Source organism: Hemitrygon akajei, chromosome 16 (assembly GCF_048418815.1).
Source record: "Hemitrygon akajei chromosome 16, sHemAka1.3, whole genome shotgun sequence".
Taxonomy (NCBI): Eukaryota; Metazoa; Chordata; class Chondrichthyes; order Myliobatiformes; family Dasyatidae; genus Hemitrygon; species Hemitrygon akajei.
In genome coordinates, this window is record NC_133139.1 from 33,841,696 (window position 1) to 33,858,582 (window position 16,887).

The window sequence follows — 16,887 nt, forward strand, 5'->3', positions numbered from 1 at the left end:
TTGGCTGACATCCAAGCCAACATCCATTTATTGCCCTCTTACGCAAGTGAAAACTGGTAATTTATGGCTGTTCAAAATCAGTTACCAAAGCAGTAAGCAGCTCAAATCACTCAGAGCAGACACAGACCCCACCATTCACAGACCTGCATGTTATATCATACTAAAAACACCTGTCAAATAGCTTCTTGTTTGGAAATGACTTCCAGTGCAGCAGATTACCTGGAGCATCATTGTGTCTACTCTTAACCACCGATTTAGCCCAGCAAAACCAATTCACAAAATGGAGGATACAGAGCTGCTTCACAAAATGGCAGCCTCCATTCCATGGCAAGAACAAAGATAATTGGTTTGTCTACATTCACTATCCTTGATTCATTTGAATGCACTGATTTGTAGACTGTAATTCTTTTCTAGACAACAAGGGAGTGGATTGGGGTTGCTAGTGAATCTTTTTATGGATATATATTTTGTGTTGCTAGAATTGGAACTGCACCACACAGCAAATGAAGATTTTGGGTGAGGGCAATCAACACCAGTGGAACCATATTTCAGTAAATGTCAGGGGTACAAAAGAAGGTGAAGAAAAATGCAGGTGGACTTATTTTATCTTGTTTCATAGTATTAAACTCATTGGAATCTTCTTTCTACAGGAATCAGGTGACTTGTCTGTCAGTCTCCATTGATGGAACATTGCTGATTTCAGGATCACATGATGAGACAGTGAGATTATGGGACATTCCAAGCAAGCAGTGCCTTAGAACAGTCAGTCATAAAGGTAAGGCAAGATTGTTGGTTAATTTGAGATGCTTGAACAATGTGCAGGATCCTCAAGCTTAAATAAACAAGTTTCTGTTTTAAGTATTTCCATCAGTATCACATCAGACAAGAATCTTACAAATAATGATTGAATAAAACCCACCTTACTATGAAATACTCTCAGCTTTTATGCTTTCAAATTTAGTTTTTTTCTACAAAATAATGGCTTGTTTCAGCAAAGCAACAGTAATTAGTTTTTATTTTTTAAAATTCTGATGAGCCATTTTATGCTTTGTGATTTGTATTGGACAGTAATTGGAGTGACTGACATTTCAGTTTTGTTTGTTTGCTCCATTTTATATAGTATATTTGGAATTGTGAATAAACATACAAAAACACTAGAATCGCACAATGGATCAAGCAACACGAATGGCAAGAGAAACAATGTTTCCGGTTGATTGTTTTCATTAGAGCTAATCTATAATGACAATAATCTTTTCTCTGTTGGCTTCACAATTTAATGTCAGGAAAGTCTAAAATTATTTCTATGCTGTTATCTTGCAGCCTCTATAAAATGATACATAGAGAATATTTTGAAAATTATAGCCCCTCCAAGGAAAGGGGAATATTCCTCTTGGATTTCTGTTCTCTACACTTCTCTCCATTGGAATTTCTTGGTGCCTGGCACTGCTGATTCTCGTTCCATTATTTCCATTAAATTATTCTACTTCCAAAGGCCAATCACAAAAATTATCCTCAGTAAATCAAACACTGCCTCAAGAGTGAGGAAGCTTGCCATTTAGGCAATTCAGAAGGACAGATCAATTCTTATAAAGCTGGCATAGTGAAGCCAGATGGAAAATACAGCTTTGACACCCAGCAGTGAGCTGTGCAGAAAGAAGTCAGTTATATTTGATGCATAGTTTTTGTTACAATCATTGATCTCATTTGGGACACTAAAATATATCTCTGGGTTAATAGTTAAATTTAGATAGGACTGCAGCAAGTAAAGACCTAGAATCACTCTCAAACACAATTAGGTATGAAAATTAGCCTTGCCACCAACACCCACAATACAGAATAATTAGAAGATTACTACTTTGGAATAGGAGTGCTGTTCTACTGAGTAATCAGACGTAAACTTGCTGGAAAATGTTAAGAGTTCTACACCACCATTTACCCATGTAAATGTTGGGCTGTTTCTCATTGTAGAAGTCCTGAACTTGCTGCTCACTCTGCTCCAATTAGTTCAAAGAAGAGTAAGTTTTGATCCTTGAATAAGAACCAGACACTGCTTGGCTATGATGCACTTTACAGTTCTTGCATGAAGCATGATAGATGAAGAAATTGTCAGATAACACCTGACGTACATAATCCAATAGCCCTTTTAAGGAAATAAACTAGTAAAAGAGTTATACAAATCTCTCTACTTTTTCTAACTCCTGTAGAACTCCCAACAGTAATGTAATGTGTTGATTAATCTTTACCTTCTTGGTCATTCTATTTTTAGCATTACATTTATGAATTTAATCTTGATAAAAATGATGTACTTTCAAATGGTATTTCGTTCCTTTAAATATGACTTTAGTAATTCCAACCCTGAGAAAATGGGAAAATGCAATTTCAGAGATAAAATTGGTAAGATGTAACAAGTCAGTGATTTGTTGAATCTGTTATGTAGTCAGAAATCTGATGGATGAATTATTAAATTTACCCCTCAGGGACTACCATTTCCACAGTATGATTTTATTCAGTTATTTGATATATAATGAAACCTGGAGAAATTGTACATTGTAGCTTGCAACTGATTCTGGTTATAAGGCCTTGAAAGCAAAGATATGGAGCTGTAAGAATTTAGTGCTGAAGAACAGATTGGTAGCTGGGGCTTAATTCAAATATTGTGCCCTCACTTAAGTTGTACTTAAACATATCAAGAATGGATTTTTTTTCTAAATTTCCATTGAAACCTGAAAATATCTGTCTCTTTCCAAAATAAGTCCTTAAAACTGATCTGAAATTTTTTTGAGATCATGGTTGATCTGTAGTTAAATTCTTTGTATGTGTCTTTTCTCCAGATCAGAAATCTTCCTATCTTAGATTTTGGATTGAGAATTGGCTTTTCTATCCATTGTGGTTCCAAGAACAGAGTATGGTGCCCACTGCTGTCAGCACTCTGGCAATCAAGTCATTATATAGCTATTGCATAACTTTCTTCTCCCCCTTTTGTATTTCTGTCCTTCAGAAGTAAAGGTCAGCGTTCCATCATTTCTTTTTGCTTAATTTCTTTGCATGCCGTGACATTTAATGTTCTGTAAACATGGACTGGAAATCTCCTTGGAGCACTGCTGCCTCTAGCTTTTTGCCATTTAGAAAGTACTCTTGTCCCTTTTTTAAATCTATAATTTCGTAGACTGTCACAATTTTCATATTCGGTTAACCTACTAACATTTTGTAATACAATACTTTCATCAACTGGGCGAATCGGATTACTAAGGGCATCAAAGGTTACAGGGAGAAGGCAGGAGAATGGAGTTGAGAGGGAAAATACATCAGCCATGATTGAATGATGAAGCAGACTTGATGGGCTGAATAGCCTAATTCTTTGCTTATGTCTTATGGTCTAATACCTATTTTTTTACTTGCTCATAAAATGAAGACATCACTGGCCTGGCCTGGCCAGTGTTTATTATTCATTGTTTATTGCTCCTAACACCATTTAAAGCTTAGTTGAGATTCTGGAGTCACAAAGGCCAGGCAAACTAAGGACAACAGACTTCCTTCACAGGTGCAATTAAAACTCAAGTCTCTGGATTAAGAGATTTGCTTTTGACCAATAATATAATGACTGCGCTTCTGCACCTCACCTACTTTAGTGTCTTGTCAGACCTAGACATGTGACATTCCACTGCTTAATCATTTATAATTATAGTGACTTCTTTAAGTCACAACACAAGCCCTTTGCCCTCTGAGAGTGTAGTATATCATTAGCAGTGGCCCAATGGAAGTCCAGTAAGTTGTGACTCCTTTTACAGTTGTTTTATCTAGTATCCTGGCTGATGGAACGTCAACATGAAGGGCAAGCAGTGTATCGAAGTATCAAATTGACTTTGATGGTATTGCATTTGTTTACTCGTAAATGCACAAAATTATTAAGCTGTTAATTACAAACCCCATTTCCAGAAAAGTTGGGATATTTTTCAAAATGCAATAAAAACAAAAATCTGTGATATGTTAATTCACGTGAACCCTTATTTAACTGACAAAAGTACAAAGAAAATATTTTCAGTAGTTTTACTGACCAACTTAATTGTATTTTGTAAATATACACATTTAGAATTTGATGGCTGCAACACACTCAACAAAAGTTGGGACAGAGGCATGTTTACCATTGTGTTACATCACCTTTCCTTTTAATAACACTTTTTAATCATTTTGGAACTGAGGATACTAATTGTAGATTTGCAATTGGAAATTTTTCCCATTCTTGCTTGATATAAGACTTCAGCTGCTCAACAGTCCGTGGTCTCCGTTGTCTGAATCTCCTCTTCATGATGCGCCATACATTTTCAATAGGAGATAGATCTGGACTGGCAGCAGGCCAGTCAAGCACACGCACTCTGTGTCTACAAAGCCACGCTGTTGTAGCCCGTGCAGAATGTGGTCTGGCATTATCCTGCTGAAATAAGCATGGACATCCCGGGAAGAGACGTCGCCTTGATGGCAACATATGTCTCTCTAAAATCCTAATATACGCCTTGGAGTCAATGGTACCTTCACATACATGCAACTCACCCATGCTGTGGGCACTGATGCACCCCCATACCATCACAGATGCTGGCTTTTGCACCTTTCGCTGATAACAATCAGGACTGTCGTTTTCATCTTTGGCACGGAGAACTTGATGCCCGTTTTTTCCAAAAACTAGCTGAAATGTGGACTCATCTGACCACAGCACACGTTTCCACAGTCTTTCAGTCCATCTGAGATGAGCTCGGGCCCAGAGAACTCGCCGGCATTTCTGCATAGAGTTGATGTATGGCTTCCTCCTTGCGTAATACAGTTTCAAGTTGCATTTCTGGATGCAGCGATGGACTGTGTTAAGTGACAATGGTTTTCTGAAGTACTCCCGAGCCCAGGTGGCTATAATTGTCACAGTAGCATGACGGTTTCTTAGGCAGTGCCGCCTGAGGGCTAGAAGATCACGTGCATTCAACAGTGGTTTCCGACCTTGCCCTTTATGCACTGAGATGTCTCTGAATTCTCTGAATCTTTTCACAATATTATGTACTGTAGATGTTGAAAGACCTAAATTCTCTGCAATCTTGCATTGGGAAATGTTCCTTTTGAACTGACTAACAATTCTCTCACGAATTTTGGCACAAAGGAGTGAGCCACAAACCATCCTTGCTTGCAAAGACTGAGCCTTTGATGGACGCTACTCTTATACCCAGTCATGATACCTCACCTGCTACCAATTAACCTGCTTAATGTGGAGTCTTCCAAACCGGTGTTACTTGAATATTCTGTGCACTTTCAATCTTATTTTAACTCTGTCCCAACTTTTGTTGAGTGTGTTGCAGCCATCAAATTCTAAATTTGTGTATATTTACAAAATACAATTAAGTTGGTCAGTAAAAACTATTGAAAATCTTTTCTTTGTACTTTTGTCAGTTAAATAAGGGTTCACGTGAATTAACATATCACAGATATGTTTTTATTGCATTTTGGAAAATATCCCAACTTTTCTGGAAATGGGTTTGTATTTAATACCAAATTTAATGTAGCTTGGTGACATAGTAATTGGGTGTAGTGGACAGTGAGGAAGGCCAACAAAGTTTGCAAAGTGATCTGGACCGGATGGGAAAATGGGCTGAAATTTGGCAGATAGAATTTAATGCAAACAAGTGTGAGGTGAGGACATATGAGGCTTTGGGAGGCCAAAGCAGCATAGTGCATACACAGTGAATGGTATGGCATGCAGGTGTGTTGTAGAACAAAAGCCTGGGAATACAGAACCAATAAATCCTTGAAAATGGCATCACAGGTGGATAGGCTCATAAAGAAAAGTTTTGGCACATTGGTCTTCATAACTCAGGCCATTAAGTGCAGGATTTGGGTTGTCGTATTGAAGTTGTATAAGACATTGGTGAGGCCAAATTTAGAGCATGGTGTGCAGTTCTGATCCATATACCTACAGGAAAGATATCAATAAGCTTGAAAGAGTGCAGAGAAAATTTACGTGGATTTTGCTGGGATTTGAGGACCTGAGTGGTAGGGATAGATTATATAGTTAGGATTTTATTCCTTGGAGCACAGGAGAATAAGGGGAGATCTTAAAGAGGTATATATAATTTTGAAAGGTATAGTTAACGCAGGCATTTTACACTCAGGTTGGGTGAGACTAGAATTTGAGATCATAGGTTTAGGGTGAATGGTGAAATATTTAAGGCAAATTTGAGGGGGGGGAGGTGTCTACTAATTCTACTGAAAAAGCCTTTTGTGCTTGCTTACTTCTTATTAAATTATCACTCATTTGTGGCTTAATTGTATCCTCAGTTACAAAGGTAGTTCTTCCCTTCAAGAGTGTTCTCTGATGATCTTGTTGACCTTATTACCAAGTATATTTGTGTTTTTATCTGAGCAAGTGAAATCCAAGTTTCAGTGGCATTGCTTTCAATTTGAATTTGCATCTGTAGTTGGCATCCTTAATTCTTTTCAGTCTTTAATTCAGAATCAGGTTTAATATCACCAGCATATGTTGTGAAATTTGTTAACTTTGTGGCAGCAGTACAATGCAATACATGATAATATAGGAAAAAACTGAAAACTATATGCACAGTGCCTATAAAAATAATTCAACCTCCTTGGAAGTTTTCATGTTTTATTGTTTTATAACATTGAATCACAGTGGATTTAATTTGTCGTTTTTTGACACTGATAACAGAAAAAGACTCGTTTGTGTCAAAGTTAAAACTGATTTCTAATTAATGTGATCTAAATTAATTACAAATATAAAACATTAAATAATTGATTGCTTAAGTATTTACCCCATTTAAGTCAGTATTTAGTAGAAGCACCTTTGGCAGCAATTACAGCCCTGAGTCTATATGGATAGGTCTCTATCAACTTTGCACATCTGGACACTGCAATTTTTCCCATTCTTCTTTACAAAACTGTTCAAGCTCTGTCAGAGTGCATGGGGATTATGACTGAGCAGCCCTTTTCAAGTCCAGCCACAAATTCTCAATTGGATTGAGCTCTGGACTCTGACTTGTAGATCCTGTAGGCGGCGTGGCACACGGCAGCAGCAGCCTTTCAGATCTGGTGCTACTTTGCTACTTTAATTTAGTTTTTTAAATTTAATTTAAAGGCACAATTAGGGTTTAGGGCAATGGATAACAGAGCGACTATCTACCATCGCCAGATACTGCTACAATACAGAGATCATCCAAAAGCAAACCTTCATAAAAATCTGCTGTTTAGATTGTGTGAGCTCAGCTTGCTGAGGGAATTGGGCCTGCAGTCCTCGGAGTCGCCTGATGCTGGTGGTCGGAGTTGGGGACGTCGTAAGCGGTGTGCGAGGAAGCGGAAATGAGGCAAGCGGGCAGGAGTCCGTGCCAGGATAAAAGCAAGCCCCAGCCAGCCAGCTGTCCCGTCCATTCTGCCCTCCAATGTACATTAAATTGGACTACATCTGTGGCAACGAAATACTTGATGGGAGTACAGAAATGGATGGAATCCCAGATGCCACCATTCAGCTGATTATTTATGTAACAGATTTCCCCCCAAGCCATCAGACTACCAACCTACTGCCCTCTGCTGTGCCTATTGTCTTGTTTATTATTTATTGTAATGCCTGCACTGTTCTGTGTACTTTATGCAGTTCTGGGTAGGTCTGTAGTCTAGTGTAGTTTTTGTTTTTGTTTACGCAGTTCAATGTAGTTTTTGTATTGTTCATGTAGCACTATGGTCCTGAAAAATGTTGTCTCGTTTTTACTGTGTACTGTACCAGCAGTTATGGTCGAAATGACAATAAAAGTGACGTGACTTGGCTTGACTACTCCAGGACATTAACTTTGTTGTTTTTAAGCCAATCTTGTGTAGTTTTGGTTTTTATCTTTGGGGTCATTGTCTTGCTGGAAAACAAATCTTCTCCCAAGTCGCAGTTCTCTTGCAGACTGCATCAAGTTTTCCTCCAGAATTTCCCTATATTTTGCTGCATTCATATTACACTCTATGTTCACAAGCCTTCCAGTGCCTGCTGCAGTGAAACATCCCCACAGCACGATGCAGCCACCACCATGCTTCCCGATAGGGATGGAGTGTTTTTGATGATGTGCAGTGTTTGGCTTATCCCAAACATAACTTTCTTGATGGTCAAAAAGCTCAATTTTGGTTTCATCAGACCATATAACCTTCTTCCAGCTGATTTCTGACAAACTCTAGCTGAAATTTCACCTGAGTTTATTTCAACAGTGACTTTCTCTTTGCCACTCTCCCATAAAGTTGCAACTGATGAAGCACCCGGGCAAATACAGTCGGCCCTCCTTATCCGCAGATTCTGTGCATGAATTCAACCAACCGCGGATCAGGAAAACCCGCAAGTTCTCTCTCCAGCACTCTTTGTTTGAGCATGTACAGATTATTTTTTCTTGTCATGATTCCCTAAACAATACAGTATAACAACTATTTACATAGCATTTACATTGTATTAGGTATTATAAGTAATCTAGAAATGACTTAAAAGTACAGGCAGTCCCCAGGTTATGAATGAGTTCCGTTCCTGAGTCCGTCTTTAAGTTGGATTTGAAGTCGGAACAGGTACCTCCGGTATTATTTAGCGTCAGTTAATCAAACGTTTTTCTTAGTATATAGTACATATTTTACCTTTCTATGCATATAAAGCACTTAAGAAACATACGTATTTCAATAATTTAACCACCGCGTTGCTTAGTAATAATTGTAGCTTTCATCGGGGCAGGGATTTTCACATTCTCCATTAAAATTGTTCCGATCGTTGACCGACTAGCCTAACGCTTTTCCAATGACCGATGGCATTTCACCTCTTTCCGATCACTTTATTATTTCCACCTTATTTTCAATCGCGATTGTGATTATTTTCGTGAACAGAAACACTGCAGATTCAGAGCTGCGCCAGGCCCTAATGTCCACCGCATGGAGACATGTTAAATAAAGTCCGGGGTTCCGCTGGGTCCTAAAGACCACTGCACTGATACATGTTAAATAAGGGACTTGAGCATCCGCGAATTTTGGTATCCGCGGGGGGGGTCCTGGAACCAATCCCCCGCGGATAAGGAGGGCCCACTGTAGTTGTATACGCTCTCTCTGCTATCTCAGCCACTGAAGCTTATAACTCCTCCAGAGTTGTCGTAGGTCTCTTGGTGGCCTCCCTCACTAGTCCCTTTCTTGCACAGTCACTCAGTTATTGTGGACGGCCTGCTCAAGGCAGATTTACAGCTGTGCCATATACTTTCCATTTCTTGATGATTAACTTAACTGCACTCTAAGGGATATTCAGTGAATTGGAAATTTCCTTTTATCCATCCCTGACTTGGGCTTTTCAATGATCTTTTTGCAGAGTGTTCTTTTGTCTTTGTGGTGTAGTTTTTGCCAGGATACTGACTCACCAGCAGTTGGACCTTCCAGATACAAGTATATTTTTACTATAATCAATTGAAACATCTCAACTGCACACTGTTTCCAAAAACAGATATCCATTTAACTAATTATATGACTTCTAAAACCAATTGCTTGCACCAGTGATACTACCGATGGCTGGAAGTGGCAGGGCTGAGGGGCAGCACGGAGACACTGTTCATGACTGCACAAGAACAGGCGCTGAGCACAAGGGCAATAAAAGCAGTGGTCTATTATACCATACAAGACACAAGATACAGACTGTGCAAGAAATCCACTGAAACCATCCAGCACATAGTAGCAGGGTCCAAGATGCAGACAGAGGCAGCATACACTGAATGGCATAACTAAGTTGCAGAAATTGTGTGCGGGAACATCAGCACTGCGTATGAACTGGACACTCCCAAGTCCAAATGGGAAACATTGAGAAAGTAGTGGAGAATGTCAGAGCTAAGATCCTGTGGAACTCCCAAATACAGACTGATAAGCAGGTACTGGCCAACCAACCAGTCATACTAATCCTGGACAAGAGCCAGAAGAAAGCAATAGTAATAGATGTGGCAATCCCAAATGACAGTAACATCAGGAAGAAAGAGTATGAGAAGCTGGAGAAATACCAGGGCTTGAAAGAGCATATGGAAATAATGTGGAAGGTTAAAGCCAGGGTAATCCCTGTAGTGATAGGAGCACTTGGAGCTGTGACACCTGGACTAGATGAGTGGATACAACAAGTCCAAGGAACAACATCTGAGATCTCAGTCCAGAAGAGTGCACTATTAGGACAAGGATACTGCGCCAAACCCTCAAGCTTTCAGGCCTCTGGTAGAGGACCCGAGATTGAGGGAAAATACACATGCACTCCACTTATAAGGGGTGTGGGAAAAAAATTTATATATATGCACGTGTGTGTGTGTGTGTGTGTATACATAAAATATGTAGTGCAAAAACAGAAATAAAAAATAGTGAGGAAAGGTTAATGTACATTCAGATATCAGATGGTAGAGGGAAAGGAGCTGTTCCTGAATCGCTATGTCTATGCCTTCAGGCTTCTGTACCTCCTTCCTGATGGTAACAATGAGAAGAGAGCGTGTCCTGGGTGGTGGAGGTCCTTAATGATTGACACTGCCTTTTTGAGACACTGCTTCTTGAAGATGTCTTGGATACTTGGATATTATGGAGGCTAGAGCCCATTATGGAGCTGACTAACTTTACAACTTTATGCAGTTTACTTTGATCCTGTGCAGTAGACCCCTCCCCCCCATACCAGCGGCCAATCAGAATGCCCTCCATGGTACATATGTCAAAATTTGCAAATGTTTTAGGTGGCACACCAAATTTTTCCAAACTCCTAATGACATATAGCTACTGTCTTGCCTTCTTACTGTCTTGCCTGGAATTCACTCAGACCTGTCACGAGTTCTGGGTCTGCCTGGAGTTCACTCAGACCTGCGTCGAGGTCCGGGTCTGCCTGGAGTTCACTCAGACCTGCCTGGAGTTCCGGGTCTGCCTGGAGTTCACTCAGACCTGCCTCGAGGTCCGGGTCTGCCTGTCTATCACCAGGTTAGACCCTCAGAGATATTAACACTCAGGAACTTGAAGTTGCTCACTCTTCCATTTCTGATCCCTGTATGAGGACTGTTGAATGTTCTCTCATCTTACTCTTTCTGAAGTCCACAATTAGCTCATTGGTTTTACTGACGTTGAGTGCAAGACTTACTGTGACACCACTCATATGGTATATCTCACTCCTGTACGCCCTCTCGTCACCATCTGAGATTCTGCCAACGATGAAGAATGTTTGTTTCAGGCATATACTTTTTAACTGGTTCTTGCACTCTGAAGCTTTAAAAAAAAATATTTTGACATCTTATGTCCTAGTTTAATCACTTCATGTCTATTAGTTTTTTCTATTGCTTAGAACATTCTATTCTATTGACATTCAATGGCATTAGTATTAACTGTCAACACCTTTCATTATTGATTGGTTCAACCACTTAATACTTTGACAACTGGAACGGGGTAGAGCAGCTGCAGTGAATATCTCACTTCCTAACTCCTAAGGTATAAATCCGAAATGTAATGAAATTTCCTTCATTACCTGGATGCTTATAGTTCCAACAAATGTCAAAAAGTTGATGTTTTCCAAGACAGAGCAGCCCATTTGATCAGCACCCTATCAACCACCATTATTCCCTGTACCAACAGCTTTTAGTATTTTAGTGATATTGCTAACATGATGAGGGTGTTCTCATTTGTAATGCAGAAATGTTTCTGCAACAGTTATTCATAATAAAATTGACACAGATTGCTTTGGATAGATTGGTAGATTAGGCCTGGCACATTTTTGGACAGACCTAGTCCGGTTTCACTCAGCAGGGTCAGTGGTGGGGCTGCCAAAGCCATTGCTGAGTGGCACAGTGGTTTGGCTGGCAGAACTACTGCCTTGTGACACCTGGTTCCAATACTGACTTTAGGTATTGTGTGTGGATGTGGAGTTTGTAAGTTTAGTGTAAATGGGTGGTTGATAGTCAGTGTAGACTGATTCGTGCGGCTCGTAAAAAAGGTATGATAACCTATCAAAATTTTAATTTTTGCATTCTGGAGGACTATAGCCCCGAAGTACTACGGGCTAGGCTGGCTTTCAGATCGGTTATGTCGAATTTTCACCAGAAAGGCTACAAGCAAGCGTTGCTGTTTCCAGCACACCTGAGAGTCACCCTTCAAGATGGATCTTTTCGGCTGTTTAAATCGCCAGCGGATGCTCAAGGTTTCCTGGAACAATGACATTTGATCGGGCTGATCAATGTAATCTAGCCTATAGATTTGGATCTGGTATAGATTGACGTTTGGGTTCTTTTTTGATACGGTTCATATATATTTCTTATATACGATTAAAGCTCTCTTTTTTCTACCGGGTTTATTCCGATTTCATATTTTTATATATTACTAACCGATTAATGTTGAAGATGACCTATTAGGGTTATTTTTTTTTTCTTTTTTTTAATCGATATACGCTCTTTTTTTATATTTTTAGCATTTGAATATTAAGATTTGGAAGAATAAAATGGCGTTTCTTCTTCCCGACAGACTCCAGTGTCTGTAGCGTCATAACTGTTTTGATCTGTTCGAAAGTGTTAAACCTTCATTTATTGTTTTAATTTTTTTAACCCTTTTGATAATATACATTTATAACACTAATTTTATATTTTAATTTTTCCTATATCAACCCTTTTTTTATAATGTGGGTTGTTTGTATTTTTTTTAACTTTGTTACGTCTGAGTTGCCGTCTTGAGACAAGGGGGTAATTTTAGTATTAGATCGCTCGCTTGCCTCTGTTTGGCTTTTTTCCTGGGGTTTTGAGGGTGGTGGGAGGGAGATTTTTCTTTTTTTTCTTTTTTCTGCTTGCTTTTTGCTTAGTTTTACTTCATGGGCTTATATGAAACTACTAAAATGGCTGCGGTGCTGTGACTTCCGGCTTCCCTTTGAACTTACTTTCCCCTTCCGAGTTCATGAGTTCACTTTTCTTTTAAACCTATATGTTAACTGTAATATATATTGTCAATATGGATAAGACTATTAACTTTGTTTCTTGGAATACTAATGGTTTAAATCATCCGATTAAACGGAAAAAAGTATTCAAAGTATTCCATAGAATGAATGCGAATGTTATTTTTGTACAAGAGACTCATGTTAGGAAGGTGGATAGTCAGAGGTTGTTTAGGTTTTGGAAGGGCCAACAGTATCACTCAAATTCGCAAGCCAAAGTGAGAGGTGTTTCTATTTTTATAGACTCATCAACTGCTTTTATACATTATGAAACAATTTCAGACCCGCAAGGTAGATTTTTGCTTATTACTGGGTTGCTTTTTAATCAAAAAGTTGTTTTAGTTAATGTTTATGCTCCAAATACTGACTGTCCTGAATTTTTTAAATGTTTATTTACATCCTTTCCTAATTTGAATCAATACAGATTGATAATGGGCGGGGATTTCAATTGTTGTTTAAACCCTTTGATGGATAGATCCAAACCCATTCAAACTTTTCCGAACAAATCGGCTTCTCTTATTAATTCTTTTATGATTGATTCAGCTATCTGTGAAATCTGGCGTTTTCTACACCCTAATGATAAAGAGTTCTCATACTTTTCCCATGTGCATCATATTTACTCAAGGATTGACTACTTTTTCATTGATCAGCACTTCCTTACAGATGTCATGGATTGCAAATACGACTCTATTGTTATATCTGATCATGCACCTTTGAAGTTATCTATTAAGGTGACGGATTCACATATTAGTACTAAAAGTTGGAGGTTTAATTCTGTTTTACTGCAGGACTCTGACTTTATTAACTTTATTAAACAGCAAATTGATTTGTTTTTCTCAATAAATTCCACAGCAGACATCTCTAGTGGAACTCTCTGGGATACTTTTAAGGCATATATTCGTGGACAGATTATTTCATATTCTGCCGGAGTTAGGAAACGAACTAACTCTAAAATATCAACATTAGTTGATAAAATTAAGGCAATTGATAAGATTTATGCATTGACCCCTAGTAAAGAACTTTATAAAGAAAGGGTGGAACTTCAAATGGAGCATAGTTTATTGTTAACCTCTTCGATTGAAAGTCAGTTAATTAAATCGAAAGCTCAATTTTATACATATGGAGATAAGTCTGGTAAATTACTAGCTAACCAATTGAAAATTGTTTCGGATAAGCGACAAATTACTAAGATTCGTAAACAAGATGGTACTCTGACGATTGATCACAAAGAGATAAATACAGCCTTTCAAGATTTTTATAATTCTTTATATCAATCAGAATGTACTAAAGACTCTTCTATAATGAGTGAATTTTTAAGGAAATTGAATATTCCAAAAGTAACTGCTGAGGATAGTGTAATTTTGGATACACCTATTACGGAGTCTGAAATAGAAAAGGCCATTTTCTTAATGAACTCGGGTAAAGCTTCGGGCCCAGATGGTTTTTCTGCAGAATTTTTTAAATCCTTTTCTTCTATACTTTCTCCTTGGCTTTGTAAAATTTTTAAAGATGCATTAAGTATAGGTAAACTACCACAATCTTTTTATGAAGCTTCTATTTCTTTAATTCTTAAAAAAGATAAAGATCCCACTGAATGCGCATCTTATCGGCCTATATCTTTGCTGAATATGGACTTTAAGATTTTTAGTAAAATCCTGGCTGTTAGATTAGAAAATATATTGCCTCGGATTATTTCTGAGGATCAGACTGGATTTATTAAAAATCGTTATTCATCTTTTAATATTAGAAAATTAATTAATATTGCTTATACTTCTTCATCTAAAATCCCAGAATGTGTCATCTCCTTAGATGCCGAAAAAGCATTTGATAGAGTCGAATGGTCATATTTATTTAATACTTTGCAACATTTTAATTTTAGTTCAAAATTTATATCATGGATTAAATTAATATATCAGAAACCTTTAGCTTCGGTTTTCACTAATAATCAAAGATCCCCTTTTTTTCAGTTATTTCGGGGTACAAGGCAAGGTTGTCCTTTAAGCCCTTTATTATTTGACATTGCTTTGGAACCCTTGGCTATAGCTATTCGTGAATCACCCAATATTTTAGGTATTACCCGCGGGGAGACGATGTATAAGGTATCATTATATGCAGATGATTTGTTATTATATATATCTGATCCTGAAAGATCTATTCCTGCTATTTCTTCTTTGCTTGCTCAATTTAGTAACTTCTCTGGGTATAAATTGAATTTTAAAAAGAGTGAACTTTTTCCATTAAATATGCATACTCCAATTTATAATCGGGTACCATATAGAATTGTTACAGACTATTTTACTTATTTAGGTATTAAAATTACTAAAAAACATAAAGATTTATTTAAAACTAATTTTTTGCCTTTAATAGATCAAATTAAGCAACTTGCTAATAGGTGGTCCCCACTATCTGTGTCTTTGGTAGGTAGAATTAATGCCATTAAGATGATGATACTACCTAAATTTTTATACCTATTTCAAGCATTACCAATTTTTATTCCTAAATCTTTTTTTGATACAGTTGATTCTAAAATATCGTCGTATTTGTGGCAGAACAAAAATCCTAGGTTAGCTAAAAAATATTTACAGAAGCCTAAGAAGGAGGGCGGTTTGGCTCTACCAAACTTAAGATTTTACTATTGGGCAGTTAATATACGGTATTTGATATTTTGGACACAAGAATCGACTACAGTTGCTGGCCCACAATGGGTAAATTTGGAATGTAAATCTGTGCAAGATTTCTCATTGATTTCAATCTTAGGATCTTCACTTCCCTTTTCATTATTTAAAATGAATAAACAGATAACTAATCCTATAGTCAAGTATACATTACGAATCTGGTTTCAATTTCGTAAATTTTTTGGTTTGAATAAGTTTATACTGTCAAGCCCTATAACAGCTAATTACTTTTTTCGACCATCTTCCATAGATCAAGCCTTTTATTTATGGAAAACAAAAGGTATAACATGTTTTCGTGATCTGTTTTTGGATGATAACATTATGTCCTTCGAACAATTATCTAATAAATATAATTTATCTAAAACCCATTTTTTTAGATATCTACAAATTAGAAATTTTTTATATAATGAACTAAAGTCTTTTTCGAAAGAATGTCCATTGGACATTACAGAAAGAATTTTAGCTCTTAATCCTTGTCAAAAGGGTCTTGTTGCTATCATTTATAATATGATTATGAATCTACAACCAGATATATCTGAAAAAATTAAGAAGGAATGGCAGGAAGAACTGCATTGCCCTATTTCTACTGAGCAATGGGAAAAAATTTTATTATTGGTAAACTCATCCTCTATATGTGCTAAACATACTCTAATACAATTTAAGGTCGTACACAGAGCTCATATGTCTAAAGATAAACTTGCTCGATTTTACTCGTATGTTAATCCAACCTGTGATAGATGTCATTCTGATATAGCTTCGTTGACTCATATGTTTTGGTCCTGTCCTTGCTTACATAACTATTGGAAAGATATTTTTAATATTATTTCAAGAGTTTTAAATATTAATCTCCAACCACACCCTTTTACTGCAATTTTTGGCCTACCAATGATGGATAATAAGTGTTTATCCGCTTCATTCCAACGAATGATTGCATTTATTACACTAATGGCTAGAAGATCCATTTTACTGAATTGGAAAGAAGCCAATCCTCCAACAGTATCTCAGTGGTTTTCCCAAACTATTTCCTGTTTAAGTTTAGAAAAAATTAGAAGTGTGGTTTTCGATCCTTCAGTTAAATTTGAGGAAACTTGGAGACCATTTATTCAGCATTTTCATATGAATTAAACGGTCTGATCCTGAACCTTATTGTCACTATCCTGAATTGTGTGGATGGAGGTTGGGAGTCATAGGCACTACTGTATATATATAACATTATGCGATTGCCCATGTTGGTTAGTTTTTTTTTTCTAT

The 16,887-nt window shown here is 37.5% G+C and overlaps 1 protein-coding gene across 1 annotated transcript in view; it reads left to right on the forward strand.

Moving 5' to 3' along the window:
* The window catches only part of wdr18 (WD repeat domain 18), a 241,671-nt gene that overhangs the window by 172,748 nt on the left and 52,036 nt on the right, over positions 1–16,887 (forward strand). The window contains exon 7 of the mRNA XM_073068667.1: positions 651–775. Coding sequence (XP_072924768.1) covers positions 651–775 — 125 coding nt within the window. The remainder of the gene's footprint in view (positions 1–650; positions 776–16,887) is intronic.